This window comes from Peromyscus californicus, unplaced genomic scaffold (assembly GCF_007827085.1).
Source record: "Peromyscus californicus insignis strain IS unplaced genomic scaffold, ASM782708v3 Scaffold_13__1_contigs__length_99412109, whole genome shotgun sequence".
NCBI lineage: Eukaryota > Metazoa > Chordata > Mammalia > Rodentia > Cricetidae > Peromyscus > Peromyscus californicus.
The window spans coordinates 93,313,154-93,327,351 of NW_026294424.1; the positions used below are offsets into that span (position 1 = coordinate 93,313,154).

Sequence of the window (14,198 nt, forward strand, 5' to 3'; positions counted from 1 at the left end):
CATCGTGGCGGCTGGCAGTGTCTCTCTGACTCAGCCTTCCACTTCCCAGCTTTATTCTCCTCCTTGTCCCACCTATACTTCCTGCCTAGCCACTGGCCAATCAGTGATTTATTTATTGACCAATTAGCAACACACTTGACATACAGACCATCCCACAGCAAAGTGGGGAATGAATAGCAAAGAGTCCCATGCAGACCTGGTTAGCTTCTATTTATGTAACTTAGGGCCACATCAAGCAATCAGTCGCCACCACTCTTGGATCCATTTCACACTTTTCTTCCATGGTTTCCACAAACTCTGCCTCTAGTCAATGTAAGAACTTTACTTCTATCTTCACTGAGAAAAAAATTCTGATGACAACGGGTTTTTGTTTAATACGAATTTCCACACAGCCCCCATCCGGCCAGCGTGTGCCACCTTGCCTCCTCCTGTGACATCACTGTCTCTGCAAGCAAATGTCCTCCTCTGCTGGACATTTCTGTTCTGTTCCACCAACCCTCCAGCCTGCCAAGCACCATGTTCTACCCACTACAACCACTTGTTCTTCTTCCTCTGTCAGTCTGTCCACTGGCACCAGTGTTGCAGGGAATGTTTAATCCACATTACATTCTAACGTTAATATCATTCTGCTGCTCCACATTTAAGGGAAATTTCTGCACCTGTTTATTTACTCACTTCTCGTGTTGTGTTGCATTTACTGAAGTTACTCTCTTGCCCAGTTTTGCACAGAAGCTGTTGCCCTAAAAGTCAGCAACGACCTTCGCAAGGTCAGGTTCAGACTTCAGTCTTTACTCCAGGTTTTCCCTGTGCCTCACTGACATTCCTGCTCTGCCCTTTGTCTCTGCATTGGAGCAGGAAGTATCTTCATCATCTCGTCTTAAGCTACACTCAGTTCCTTCTTGGTTTTATGCAGACACATGAATTTTGATATAACCCATTCTTGTATAATATTAGAGGGACCAGCCTTAATATTATACATCCCGGGGACTCAGGTGAGAGAACTGTGAACAATGAGGACTATTTTCGGGAAATAGAATCTAAGCACACAGAGCTCTTAGTCCAGTCATTTATTCTTCCAAATCTTCTTCTTTGCCCCCCCCCCATACCCTGGGAGTCCTGGTATATATACACTTACAAGCAGTAATCCCTTGGCAGTGCAAAGCCAGGCTTCCAGGGTCAAACAGAGGGGTGATAAGAATCACAAAGAGGGGCAGTAATTGTTAATTATCATTTGCAACCCCAAAGGGAAGTGACTAATGGGGAAATGAATTAACTAAAGGCTAAATTCAGGTAATAGCTAAGAAGAGGGATCTTATGTGCTCAACTATAATCTTAAATGTAATTGGTAGAAAATGTTAAGAATCTATAAGTGGCTAGGTCAATGGGAGAAAATAAAACTGCCTTCTTTTTTCCTATGGCTCCTATCTGTCTAAGCTATCTGACGTTTTTCTGCAGGGTGGGGGAAAGTGTGCTCTGTTGCTAGGTAATCAGTGTACAGCTAGATGCCTCTGGCGATAAAGGGAGATCTAGAACCAGAGGTAAGATTTGGGAAAGGAGGTAGTTAAGCTTAATTGGCACATCTGCCAGGCCTTCTCAAATGGGTAGTCTGGACGCTTAAGTCTGTTAATCTCTGATAAGGTACTTTCCTCTGTCTGGGGATGAAGCTGGCCGGATGCTACCAATGATGATAATTACAGGGAGGCTTGAACTGAGGTTCTGGCTGTGCATAGCTGTCAGTACAGAAGGTTATCTAAATATTCCTAGGAGTGGTTAGGTAAGGAGTTAGAGATCTATAAAGTTAGTAAGGCTGTAAGAAAGAAGGGTCCGAGCTAAATTGTGTGAAGCTATTACTTAAGGTTCACCTTACCTAGGCGGTGTCTCCTTGTGGAATTTACCTTAAATCAGGAGACTAGCATGTGGTGGTCTGGACTGTTATTTCTGTTAGTCCTTGAAAGTGGCTAAGGGAGATATCTGATTCCAGTGCTGAAAGGGGAGAAGCGGATGGGCTGGGGGGAAGGAAGCCTTTCCTGGGGCTGTTCTCCAAATACCATGAATGTATATGTCCAGAGAGTGATCAGTCCACACTGTTAGCACTTCTTAGGAAAAAATCAATTGGGAAAACTATGAAGGCACACATGATTTTCATAACAGAAGACAGCTGATATATAACAAGTCACATAACACCAAAAACTCCTTGGAATTGACTTCCTCTGAAGGAACTCCTTGATTCCTTCAGGTAGTAGCTTTGCCATAACCAGCTGAGTTCTTAAAATACATTCCTGTGGCCTGTAGCAACCCACAGGCTGCTCTCTCTCAGATTCCCATTTCGTTCACTATGTCAGTCATCCATACCAATCATCCATTACAGCTTATGCAAAAGGGAAAATTCTGAGTCATCCCTAATCACCATTTACATCATATCAGTCCATCAGACGATGTCAGTTCTTCTTTCACAACATCTCCTTTCGGTTTATCCATGCTAAGGCATGCCTCATTTTACCTTTTAACGGGAGACAGACAAGATCTTAAGTGACTTACCTAGCCTTATCTTAAACTTCTAATCCCCCTGGCCCTGTCTCCCAAGTCAGTGAAATTGTAAGTGTGCATCACTGGCCCCCGTTCACAGAACCTTCCTAATTATATCCTGACCAAATTCTTCTTGGATATTCTTCTCCTTGATCCAAACCTCAGCATTTCTCTCTGGATGTTTACCACAGCCTGGGATGCCTAGATTGTTTCCATTGTCTTTCTTCTCAAGAATTCTCTCAAGACCAGAAGAATTTTGTGTGTGTGTGTGTGTGTGTGTGTGTGTGTGTGTGTGTGTGTGTGTGTGTGTGTAGATGGCATAACACCCTTGTTCAACCCTAATCCTTGTTTCCCCATATTTAGAATAAATTTCCAATATATCCCTCTGCTCAGGCTCCTGGCTTCTGCTCCAGTTTCAATGGTCATTATGTTTCTTACCTGTCCTGTTTAATCCTCAGGATTCTTGAGTGTTCTTTTTTGTGGTATAAAAGCCAACTTTTTCCAGGCCTCTGCCATTGTGTTCCCCTCAGCATGAATGTTCCTCATCCACTGGTGATGTGTCTTATTCCCTAACTTTATTCAGGTCTCTGGCCAAGTGTCACCTCCTCCGGGAGGCATTCCCTGGGCACCTTATCGCTCATGGCATCTCTTTTCAGGCCTTACCTTTCAACCTGCCTTGTACTTCCAGAATGTAGACCTATCTTACCTCATCCCACCTCCCACGCACGCTGAAGCGTAGACTTCATGAAGGCATTGGGTGCATGAACTCATCACACTGATGTGCACCTATGACAATCTTTAGAAATTTTGGCGTGTTTAATAAATATTTGTGGCATAAACTGATAAATGTATGTTTATGGCCGATGTTAACTTTTCCAGCAGAGATATTCAGGAATGCTCTGAGTTCAATCTTTAATACAAAATAAATAATTGGATTGTATCTTAAGTTATTTTAGGACTTCTGCAACTTAGACTGAGCAACTTACACAGGATTTGGCTTCAGACTGGAGTGTGACTGAAGAGTAGCTCCAGTCCTGCTGTGACTTCGGACTCAGCGATGCCAGAGCTGAGCTTCGAGCTCAGCATCAAAAAGCCCAAGAGTTCCACGGGAACAAATATCAAAACAATCCATAATGCAGAGAAAAGAATACCCATGCTGGCTTCCTTTATGAATTGAAAAATTATCCATCCCCATAATACAATAGAAAATACCCACAATTCTCTTATGCTGGTTCATTAAGTATACTTGAAATACAATTAGACAAAATGAGAACACTGAAAGAAGATTTCTTCTTTATGCCGATAATAAAAATGGGTTCATTTAGGATGCACCTCTAATTTAAACACATTGTTGTTTCAAAAGAGGATAAATGAGTAAGATATTTTGCATTGACCATTTATTTTTAGACATTGATTTATTGGCTGCATTTTTTAGGATAAGAATCGCAATACATTTGTCTTCTACCCCGAACCATTTAATAAATGTGTTTGGCATGGACTGATTAAATACTTTAGAATGTAGCTCAGAAATTAAACTAGAAATTCAAAGTAACCTTCTTAGAGATTAATTTATGCCAATCCCAGTCACCAATCCACTAAGGAGCTTGCAACTGCTCCCGAGTGTCTTCCTTTTATAAAGGAATTGTTTAAAATCATTAGTTCCTTCAACTGTGTGAAATGCTATTTGCATTGTAAAATTTTATTTTCTGTATAATTGTTTGTAGACGATACTTCCATGAATATGGACTTTGATGTTTTTAGTAGAAAGCACATAATGTATGACCCAGTCTTCTAAGCAGACTACAGAGGGTGTGTAAGATAAAAACACTGAACACATACCATTGAGAGGCAAACAATATGGACTATTGTTTGAACAGAAAGACTTTAAGCAAGGTGGAGTGAATTTTACACACCAAAAGCATCCCTTTTTTAAAGGAAATATTTGACAGAAGGGGGTGGGCTTTGCAGGGTTGTTTGATTGTTGTTAGTTAGTTTGTTTCTTTACACCTATCTTTCATGTGTTTGAGAAGTGTACATTTTTGTAGTACATTTCAGTGACTTTAGATGCTATGAAACTCGATCTGGAACTGAAAGGGAAATGCTCATGACATTCAGAGGTGCCAGGTGTGAGCAGACCTGAGACAATGGGACACCCTGTGTACACTATTTGCACAGGTCTTCCGGGCATTGCCTTTCAAAGTGTTGTGTGTTGGGGAGGTGGGAGACTGCGGAGCGTATGCTACATGTGTAAAACACAACAAGGACTGCTGAGTTAGTTGGTAGGGTAAAAATCCTTTACTTTCTTCACAATCACTTCTATCATTGAGCAAGTAGATTCACCCTTCTAGGTTGGGGTTTCCACTAGTCCTTTCAAGAAAATAATGCTCAACACCCTTTATCTTGCCTCATAGCAAACTTTATCAAAATGAGCACATATATGGTAATGTTTTATGGTGCCTACAATGTACGAATGATTTGCCCTCTTTGGCCAACCATCATGAAGAATGAATTTGTTCTTTTTACTCTCATGGGTATTTTAAATATTTATGCTTGGTCATTTTAAATTTTTTTAAAAAGGGAAAGTAAAAAGTTGTGGTTGAAGTCAGGATAGGCAGCCAGGCATTCTTGTACAAGCTTGGAATCTGAGGCAGGGGGATTGAGAGTACCAGGACCATCTGGCCTACTTAGTAAGAGACCTCCATGTATCTCCCCCTCAAATAAATGAAGGAAAAAGAATAAATTAAAATAATTAGAAAATCATTAGAATAAGGATCATTGCAGAGGTAGCAAACAGCGTTTCACATCCATTTTCCTTAAATGAAAGACAAAGTGTAATAATAGGAATGTCTACCTTTCAAGCCTTCTATTAACTGAATAAATAAAATGTATTGTTCCCAGAAATATGCAGGCCACACCTCAACATTGTTCAGACACCGCCAGGTGAACCATGACAAGTTCAGTGAACTCCATCAAGCTGTAATTCATATCCTTAAATTCAACAAGCAGTCTGAGATAATAGTGTAGACAAAAGAAATTTCTCAGACAAAATTAAAATTGGGAATTTTGTTGATAAATTTTGTTGAAAAAAAATGTAGTCCTGATCTTCTTACCAGTGAGGTTTGTCCATTATTATCTTATTGGTTACTACTGAAATGTAGGCATGAAACTCGTATCTGCAGATGGAAACAGAGGCCTTTCTTGAAGAAATGAATCTTAAGCACAGACACCACTCTACAGAGAGACCCGGGTCTAGGCTGAGAAGGAGGCCATCTCTTCCCTCTTATTTACCCTCTGGTACAATCTGACCACACTGCAAGTTTTGTTCACCGGGGTCAGAAGGAAGTCATGGAAGCCCTTTATGGCTCCGGCAGTACATGAAACCAAAGCAGCACAAACAATAAACATTGCCAAAAGGAAAGTCTGACAGAGTCCAGGTTTCATTTGGTTTTATGAGAAGTGAAGCATACTTCCTCCAGGTTTAATAATTCATAAGACATACAAATCACAAAATGTTGACTTGATTTCACCTGTGAAGAGTCAAAAGATGTCAGAGTTCCCCAAATTGTGCTCTTTTCCACAGACATATTTAAAATAAGAGGGAAAAAATGGAAATGAAAGAACACAGGAATGGACTCAATTATTTTGATCCATATTAGATACCATCAAACCTACCAGGCTACTGACAACAGGTCTTACCTCTGAGACTTTGCAAAGAAATTGGACATACGTGATTTTGGCTTCCAGGTTGATAGAGAACTATATGGGCATATGTGAACATGTATATGGGCATATGTGAACATGTGTGTGTACATGTGTGCTGTAGATACACTTCATAAACACTGATATAGGACAATTCTCTTCATCAGTTATGGATTTTGGAGTCCAGTCATGCAGAATAACAAGCAGATGCCGGGGAGGTGTCAGACATGGCAAGATGGACAAGTGATGGCAGATAAGGGCTGGGATATTTGTTTCTACTGGGATATACTGGCCATTGGTCCCACGATCAAGAATTAAATAAATAGGGGTTCACATATAAAAAAAAGTCTTCAACTTTGCTTTGACCAAAGAAATGAGTCAAAGTGAACTAACAAGACATGTTTGGGTGACCAAAGAAATAAAATTTATATTTTAATTACAAGGAAAATAACTGATTTGGTTATTTACATTATAAATTTTTAGTTTGTTTAGTTGTTTTGTTTTCTTTTCAAATAGACTGCCTTATCTAACAATACGTGTAGAAAAGTTGGCCTCTTGGTATTAAAATGTGTACGTGTCTATGAGGGCAGGCGTGCTGCAGTGGTGGGAGGGATTTCTCTTTAGACCCAACAAAGCTAGGATCAAAGTTCCCCAAGAAGTCTTCTCTCCTCTCTCTGAGCCACGGAGGCTATCTCTTCCAGCAAAGCCAGTTGATGCCTCTGAGACATAGATTCTTTCTTGCTACGAAAATGAAACAGAAATGGATCCTGTATAACCGGAGCTCTACAACGAACGTTTAAGAGCTGTAAATTAGATTTATTAATTTTTCCCTGACAGATCACAAAAGGACTTATGCATTTTCATGCCTTCCATTTGTTCTGTGTTCCATGACCAAGTTTCTCATTTGCTGGTCTTTTGTTAGCAGTATCTTTACACAACACTTGTTCTAACAGGGATAGTGGATTGAGAGAAGCCACACTACCCCTGAGCCATCGATTAAATAAGTTTCCTCCAACTGCTAGGACTTGGCCAAGTCCTGGTCCAGCTGTGGGACCCAGACCCATGAAGCTCTAAGTTAGATTTTGAAGGATGACGTACTATTTTCAATCTTTATTGAACAAGAAAAAATTGTGCTATAAGGCCAATGTATCCCATTGGAAAAATGAGTACACTGACCCACCAAACATGCCCTAAAGTAGCAAAGAAATAGGTAACATGGTAGCAATTTAATTCTTCCTGTTCAGGGGTCCACACCCGTCCTTTCTACAGAACACCACGGAACATAGTAAGGACCACTGCGTCACCAGTTGCCTATAAAAGTACAGATGTTCTAGTCCTAAGAATGCTAACTTTCTGCTGCAATATGAACACATGTAGCTCCTTCAATTCTTCCACAAATACAGTCCAGGTCTCAGAACAGTTCCCTGCTCCCAAAGTAAGAACACCCTTGGTAGTAACAGGTGGCCACATAAAATAAATATTTGGTTTTTTGTTTACTTGTTTGTTTGTTTGTTTTTACTAAGAAGACCCAGAAGAGGGCACATTGTATACTGCAAACTTTCTCAGAGTATAACCACCACCAAAGGAGAGACTACCAGGGGGTCCTGACTGTGAAGGGGAAACTTTCACTGTGGTGATTCTCTTTGTTGTTACACCTCCCATCTATCCTCTTTGATCAGCTAAAACCAATCCTTCATGAAGTCCAGAAGCCAAGCCCTCATCTCTACGTGGATGTGCTATTTAAAACCCAAGGGTTTTCTTTCCTATTTTCTTGTCCACAGGGGAATCTCTGGCCAAGGGTCCCCAGCAGGGCAATGCTATACACCAGGAGACAGACTAGCAGCACCCAGGTCAACCTGCAGGGGCGGGAAGGTGATCTGTGTTGTCTGCTTCCTCTACCTGGGAAACCGGTCAGCTCTCCCGTTCTGCTGAGAACCCTGCCTGTCTGTTATTGTCATCTTGTGCCTAACGGAATCCCCTTCAACACTTGCTTTTTTCAAGCCATTGAGCCATTGTCTGTTCTTTGCATTAATCTGGTCTGATACAGAGTGGAGGGGTACAGAGATCACAGACACAAAAGCAAAGGACAGAGAAAGAGGAGAAGAGTAGGGCGATGCGTAAGTTTTAAAAAGGAAAAAAAAAAGATGACAGAAAGGGAAACGAGAGAACTTGTGAGAATGAGTCAGCATTTATAAAGATCAGTTTATCGGTTTGCTTGCAGTACTAACCAAAAAGAATGGGAAAAGGATAGACTGAGATACCTTTATTCCAGGGGATGAGCTGCAGAGGAGATCTCAAGATAGGAGAAGATCAAGATAGGAGAAGGATAGAGGAGATCTCCCTCCCTCCACCATCCCCCTCCTCTCCCTTTTCAGTACCACAGCTTGCAAAGAACCACACAGTGGGAAGCGATCCCAGGAGCAGCCTCACTGCAGTGTGTGTGGGGGAGGGAGGGTTGGGCAGCTGAGGTTACTAAGGACTCTATTGCTTGAAAGGAGAAGAGCTTCCCTGGTGTTGTTTTTAAGGCAGTTTGCAGAACTCTGGCATTGCTGTTTTCTCTGTACACTTGAGGGTTTTCCTTTGACAAGGCCGATCACGTTCATCTACTCATGTGTTTCACTTCTTCTTCAGGTGAAATATCACCACAGGGGTAAGCACCAAAATGGCCAGAGTGCAAATAGCTGTGGTGGATGCTTCACCCACGGAAGGAAGAAGGGAAGCGGGGCCTGGTGCCTGTTATTGCTCAGAAGCCGCACCAGCATTGCCTTGTACATAACCAAGATGTTCACAGTGCCTCCGTGAGTGCTCGGACAGGATCTTCCGTGGATTTAAGCTAAATTCAGATGATTTTTCTAAACACACTAACGTTTCATAGCTTTAAGACAAAGTCATTGCTAATGCTAGCTAGTAGGAGCTGTGTTGGCACGGCGTTATTGCTCTCATATATCTACTGCAATACAAAAGTCAGACTATCAGCCCTTCTCAGGTTACACACATCTATGAAAATAAATCAGTAAGTATGAAACATCAGTCGTATCAAGGAGTCAGGGAAAGCCCCCTGAGGGACAACTCCTCTGAGGGACAATAATATCCATGAAGATGCTTATAGATGCTGTCCTGAAGATCTCTCTGTGCTTTGGGGATTCCATTTTATTCTATTCTATTCCAGAAGAGGAAATGAAAATATTGGCAGGTGATGACTCTGGGAAGCATCCCACACGTGGAAAACATACCCTACAATCTCAAATTGGTCTAGGCAGAGCGATCTTCTCTGAAGGAGATCACATGGAGGTGATTCCAGCGTGTTTCAGGCAAGGGCTTTTACCATGGATGTGTGGACAACGGTGCTGCCTCGTCACCTTCCCCTTTCTCCAGCAGTTTCTCTTTTGACACATCATTAAAAAGACATATTTTGACACATTTAAAAAAGACAAATGGTGTCCAATCTTTAAAACATGGATGTTGGTGTCTCCCAATATCCAGACAGCAATTACCTTTCGTCCATAGTCTATACTGCAGCAAAACAAAGCACAGTCTACACTGTGCTCTAGTCCCTGCTACATATCCATTGCCAGAGAAAGCACCCTTGACTTTGACTCACATAGTCCTTCTAAAGACCAAGCTATTTAAATCCTGAAAGCTATTGCTCCCCCCTCCCCCCACACTGTACGTAATCATCACATATGTTCTTTCTACAAATTGGTATACAGGTGCCATTTAATCGGTTCAAATTTGGAAGCTACATCTTCAAGGGTCTGAGAGTTCACTCCCCCATATTCCCCCTTTACATATTTTCTTATCAGACATACAGCTTAATCAATTAACAAACTAAACAGCTTATATACTGGCAATATATTACAGATGGATTTATGTCAGAGTAATAGATCACATGAAATGGACCATGTGGTACCCCAGTGCATGGTGTCTTGGTAGAGCCCTGAGGACACTGACAGGAGCATCTCTAAGTAGTGCTGTGTGAATACAGACACATGCGGATCTGTATCTACATCCATCTGACTAGGCCAAGAGGAGCAGGTAGATGCAAGATAGAGACACACACATGCTGGATGGGGCCACTGCACACCTTGTCATGCCATTTGAAGGGCACTAACGGGTTGCTGGTTTCGCAGCCATTTAAATTACACTTTGGGGAAAAGGCTTCTCTAATTGTGTCTGATTCATTTTGTGTAGTAAGCACTGTTGAAGGAGACCAAAGCAAGAGCAACTAGAAGTATACATTTCAGCTTAGCTGTAATACAGAACTTTGGAGAAGCAGGCAGAAAGATTTATCTTAATTTTAGGTTGGATCTCTCTCTTGCTATTTTCTTGACATCGCGTATATGTTTTTGTGCATGTGTGAGAGTGTCTTTGTGTATGCATATGTGTGTGCAAACTGTGTGTGTGTGTGTCTGTGTGTGTGTGTGTGTGTGTGCAATGTGCATGTGTGCTGTGTTCTATCATGTCATCTCCTGAAGAACGCTGGGTTTCGCAGGCAGGCGGCTAGTCACCTGCAACAACCCAGGGGTCCGGCCGAGGCTTCCAGGCTGCTGTCAGTGTCGGATGCAAGGGTCTGGTCGGTGGACATGGAGGAGATGTCGTTGACAGACGAGGATGGAGGGAGACTCTCACTGCTGTTCACTGCTGCACCTGTGCTGAGAAAATGAAGACCAACATGACTAAATCTGGAACCAGACCCACGTGAACACTATTCAGAGTGCAGGGTTGGGAGCAAACAGGAAGACATATCTTCTCTGTTCTGGAGACCGTCACAGGACTGACGCAGGACACTGAATTTGATGGTGAAAATCAAGAAGGAATAATTCAGAATCCTTATTACATGTCACATTTATTCACAGGCTAATGGATATCAAATTTCACTCCAAATTAGGAATTACCAGTCACACTGCCCACCCCTACGTTCCACAGTGTTATAATGTAACTGAGTTTATATGAAGCCAAGGCATTTGCATGCTTAATTAGGACCACTGAGACTGTGTAATCATTCAGGGACAGAAAGCCACTCATTTATGGAGAAGAGGGATGAATAAAATCCTGTCATGTAGCATTCCGGTCATGATGTTTTTAATGAAAGGAGCAAAACAAACACAGGTAATGGTCTTAGCCCAGAAACAGGGGATGGCAAAACCCAGTGACCTGAATTTTTCATGGCTACAGCTCTAGGAAATGAAAGTATATAAAACAGAGTATTAATTAATCATTAAATATAATACCGAAACTCAAATCCATGTAGAAAAGCCAAGACTTTTGAGGAAAGTAAATGAAGAGAAAAGGAAAACTATGTCAGTGCATCCCTTAAAGCTTGAGTTCCCTTCCCGTAGACTTGCTCGCTTAGGCTCTGCAGATAGTGGGTTATTCATCTGAAGACGTCTTTTATCCTGCTACAAGACTCTGAAACTCCAGGAAGGCAATTTCAGCAAAGACTTGCCATAGTGCACTAGATTTAAGAACAACGAAGGAAAGATGAGCCAAAGGCACCAGAAAGCAAAATTAAACCTCAGCAACCTGGAAACAGCCTATCTCCTGTTTCCCCCATTTCTGTATTCTTTATGCCTAAGTGATGTGTTAATAGAGTGTGTGCTTTGTAGAAGAGGTTTCTACTTAAAACACCTACAGCTTTATCAACAAGTGAGAATGAAGACTTCCCACTGAAACTGTCTCATCTGAGAAACGGTTGTATGAAAGATCTATTTGGTGATAACTAAAATAAGGGACAATTGAATTATCACACAAACTCAATATTAAGTCAGAAAACAAAACAGAAGAAGAAGAAGAGGAAGAAGAAGAAGAAGAAGAAGAAGAAGAAGAAGAAGAAGAAGAAGAAGAAGAAGAAGAAGAAGAAGCATTCAAAGTATCTGCTCCAACAGCAGATATTTTATGGAAAAAATGTGATTAAAAATGTAAAAGTAGCTAGGGGGTTTCAAACATTTTCACCAAGACAGTTTCATACATTTACAGTTTTATTTAACTATAAAATACTTATATAAACTATGAGGAATACATTTTAAAAAAAAACAGAAAAAGAAAACCCAGTGTGCACCAATGTCCACGTTAATGGCAGGAATACTGAATTTTTCTTGTGTTCCTAGTGTTCTTCACTACTAAATTCCCGTCTGTGATCATTCTCTCTGCATTCCTCTGTACTTCCATCGTTTCATATACAGAAACTCTGGGGGGGGGGTACTTTTCATTCCTTTTAAATTCTTTAAAAAATGCTAATGCCCCTAATCTTAAATGTTGCCAGTTTCCTGTAAATAATTACTACCTTTATCAAAGTGGTGTATAAAGTAAATTTACCTGGCTTCAGTTTGTTCCAATACTGCTTCATTACAACCCTCACCGAAATGGTGCAGAGGTAGGCCAGCCCCTCACACTGCTAGCAGGCAGCCCTGGCCCCAGTGGAGTTGTGTTTACACCCTACACTAGAATTCCATCAGCCCAACACCTTCCATGTTCCTTCAGAAGTGCTGACCACTGATAACCCAGTGTCACTAGTGCGATGCTCCTCTTAGGAACATCTTCATGGTGGGGATGAAAACGGCACACAGTACTCTGATAAGTGCAGGATCAATTACAGACCTAACGGAATGACGCAGCTTTTTAATGCTGCCCATTTTGTCCGGGACAATGCAATTTTCAGTTATGTTTGGCTTTCAAATCAAGAGACCACAGCTTATATTTAGCTTTCTACTGTAGAGTTGAAAAATGTTTATATCTCCCCACAATCATTTCATTAAGCTATAACTCGTGTATCAGATAAGTTATGAATTTGATATGTACAATTCAGTGTTTTTAAATGAATTCTGAGTTGTACAGCATAACCACAGTCAATTGTGCAGCCCTTTCATCACCCCAGTGAAAGTCTTATACTCAATTTCTCAACCATCCATAAAATATGTGTGCACACACATGCACACCTGTGTGCGAAAATATGCGTGGATATGTATATATATGTTTACGTGTACACATAAAGGCCATGGGACAACTCTAGGTGTCGTATCTCAGGCACTGTCCACCTTTTGCTTTTTGAGGCAGGGTCTCTCATTGGCCTGGAGCTCACTAAGTAGTCCTGACTGGCTGGCCAGCAAGCCCAAGAGATTCTCCTTTCTCTACCTCTTCAGTACTGAATTCAAAAGCATGTATCCCAGTGTCCAGCTTTTCCCAACGCTTAGGAGAGTGAGCTCAGTTCTTCACAGACTGAACTATCTCTGCAAGCCTCTGCATTGTGGACACTTCAGACACATGCAAACATACAATGCGAATGTTACTGGCTTCTGTCACATGTTGCTTAAAGCAAAATACATCTTCAGAGAGGAATCTTAAATAGCATGTCAGCATTCCGCTCCTTTATAGTTGAATAACGGCCATCGCACTAACCATCACATTTCGCTGACTTACTTCCTGGTTGATGAGCATTTGCTAACTACTGAGTTATTTCCACTTTAAGGGTGTTATGAATAACGCTGTCACAGTGCTGTCATGAACGTTCATGTAGACACTTTGTACAGCTATGTTTTCGTATCCCTTGGGTGCTGAGCAACTCTGTAGTTCTACTTAATTGACTCTACTTGAGGAAGTACTGGACTGTTTCTGAAAGTGAGCATTCCAGTTTACATTCCTACAGGCAGTTTTAAAGAATGACAGTGCCTCACAGCTTCACCAACATTTATCAGCTTTCTTGATTATAGACACCAAGTATGTGTAAATTGAGTGCCGCTGTGGATAATTTGCATTGCCCAGTGCCTAACCCTTTTAAGTATCTTTCCATGTGCTTGGTAGTCATTTGTACACCTTCTTTGGAGAAAAATCTGTTTGTATGCTTTTTTTTTTCAGTTAAAAGTCACCCTAACTGTCATGACAGAACTCTCATCCAGTGACTGATGAAAGCAGATGCAGAGATCCACGGCCAAGCCCCAGGTGGAACTCCAGGAGTCCAGTTGGCGAGAGAGGGGAGG

At 41.5% G+C, this 14,198-nt stretch overlaps 1 protein-coding gene across 4 annotated transcripts in view; it reads right to left on the reverse strand.

The window, feature by feature from the left end:
- Window positions 1–5,955: 5,955 nt before the first annotated feature.
- Window positions 5,956–14,198, reverse strand: part of Mapk10 (mitogen-activated protein kinase 10) — a 312,106-nt gene continuing 303,863 nt past the window's right edge. For 3 of the 4 annotated variants that reach the window (XM_052735542.1, XM_052735541.1, XM_052735544.1), the window contains one exon: window positions 5,956–10,872. In XM_052735542.1, coding sequence (XP_052591502.1) covers window positions 10,730–10,872 — 143 coding nt within the window. In that variant the 3' untranslated portion in view covers window positions 5,956–10,729. Of the gene's footprint in view, window positions 10,878–14,198 lie in introns of all 4 variants that reach the window. The other variant, XM_052735545.1, reaches the window with a different exon arrangement.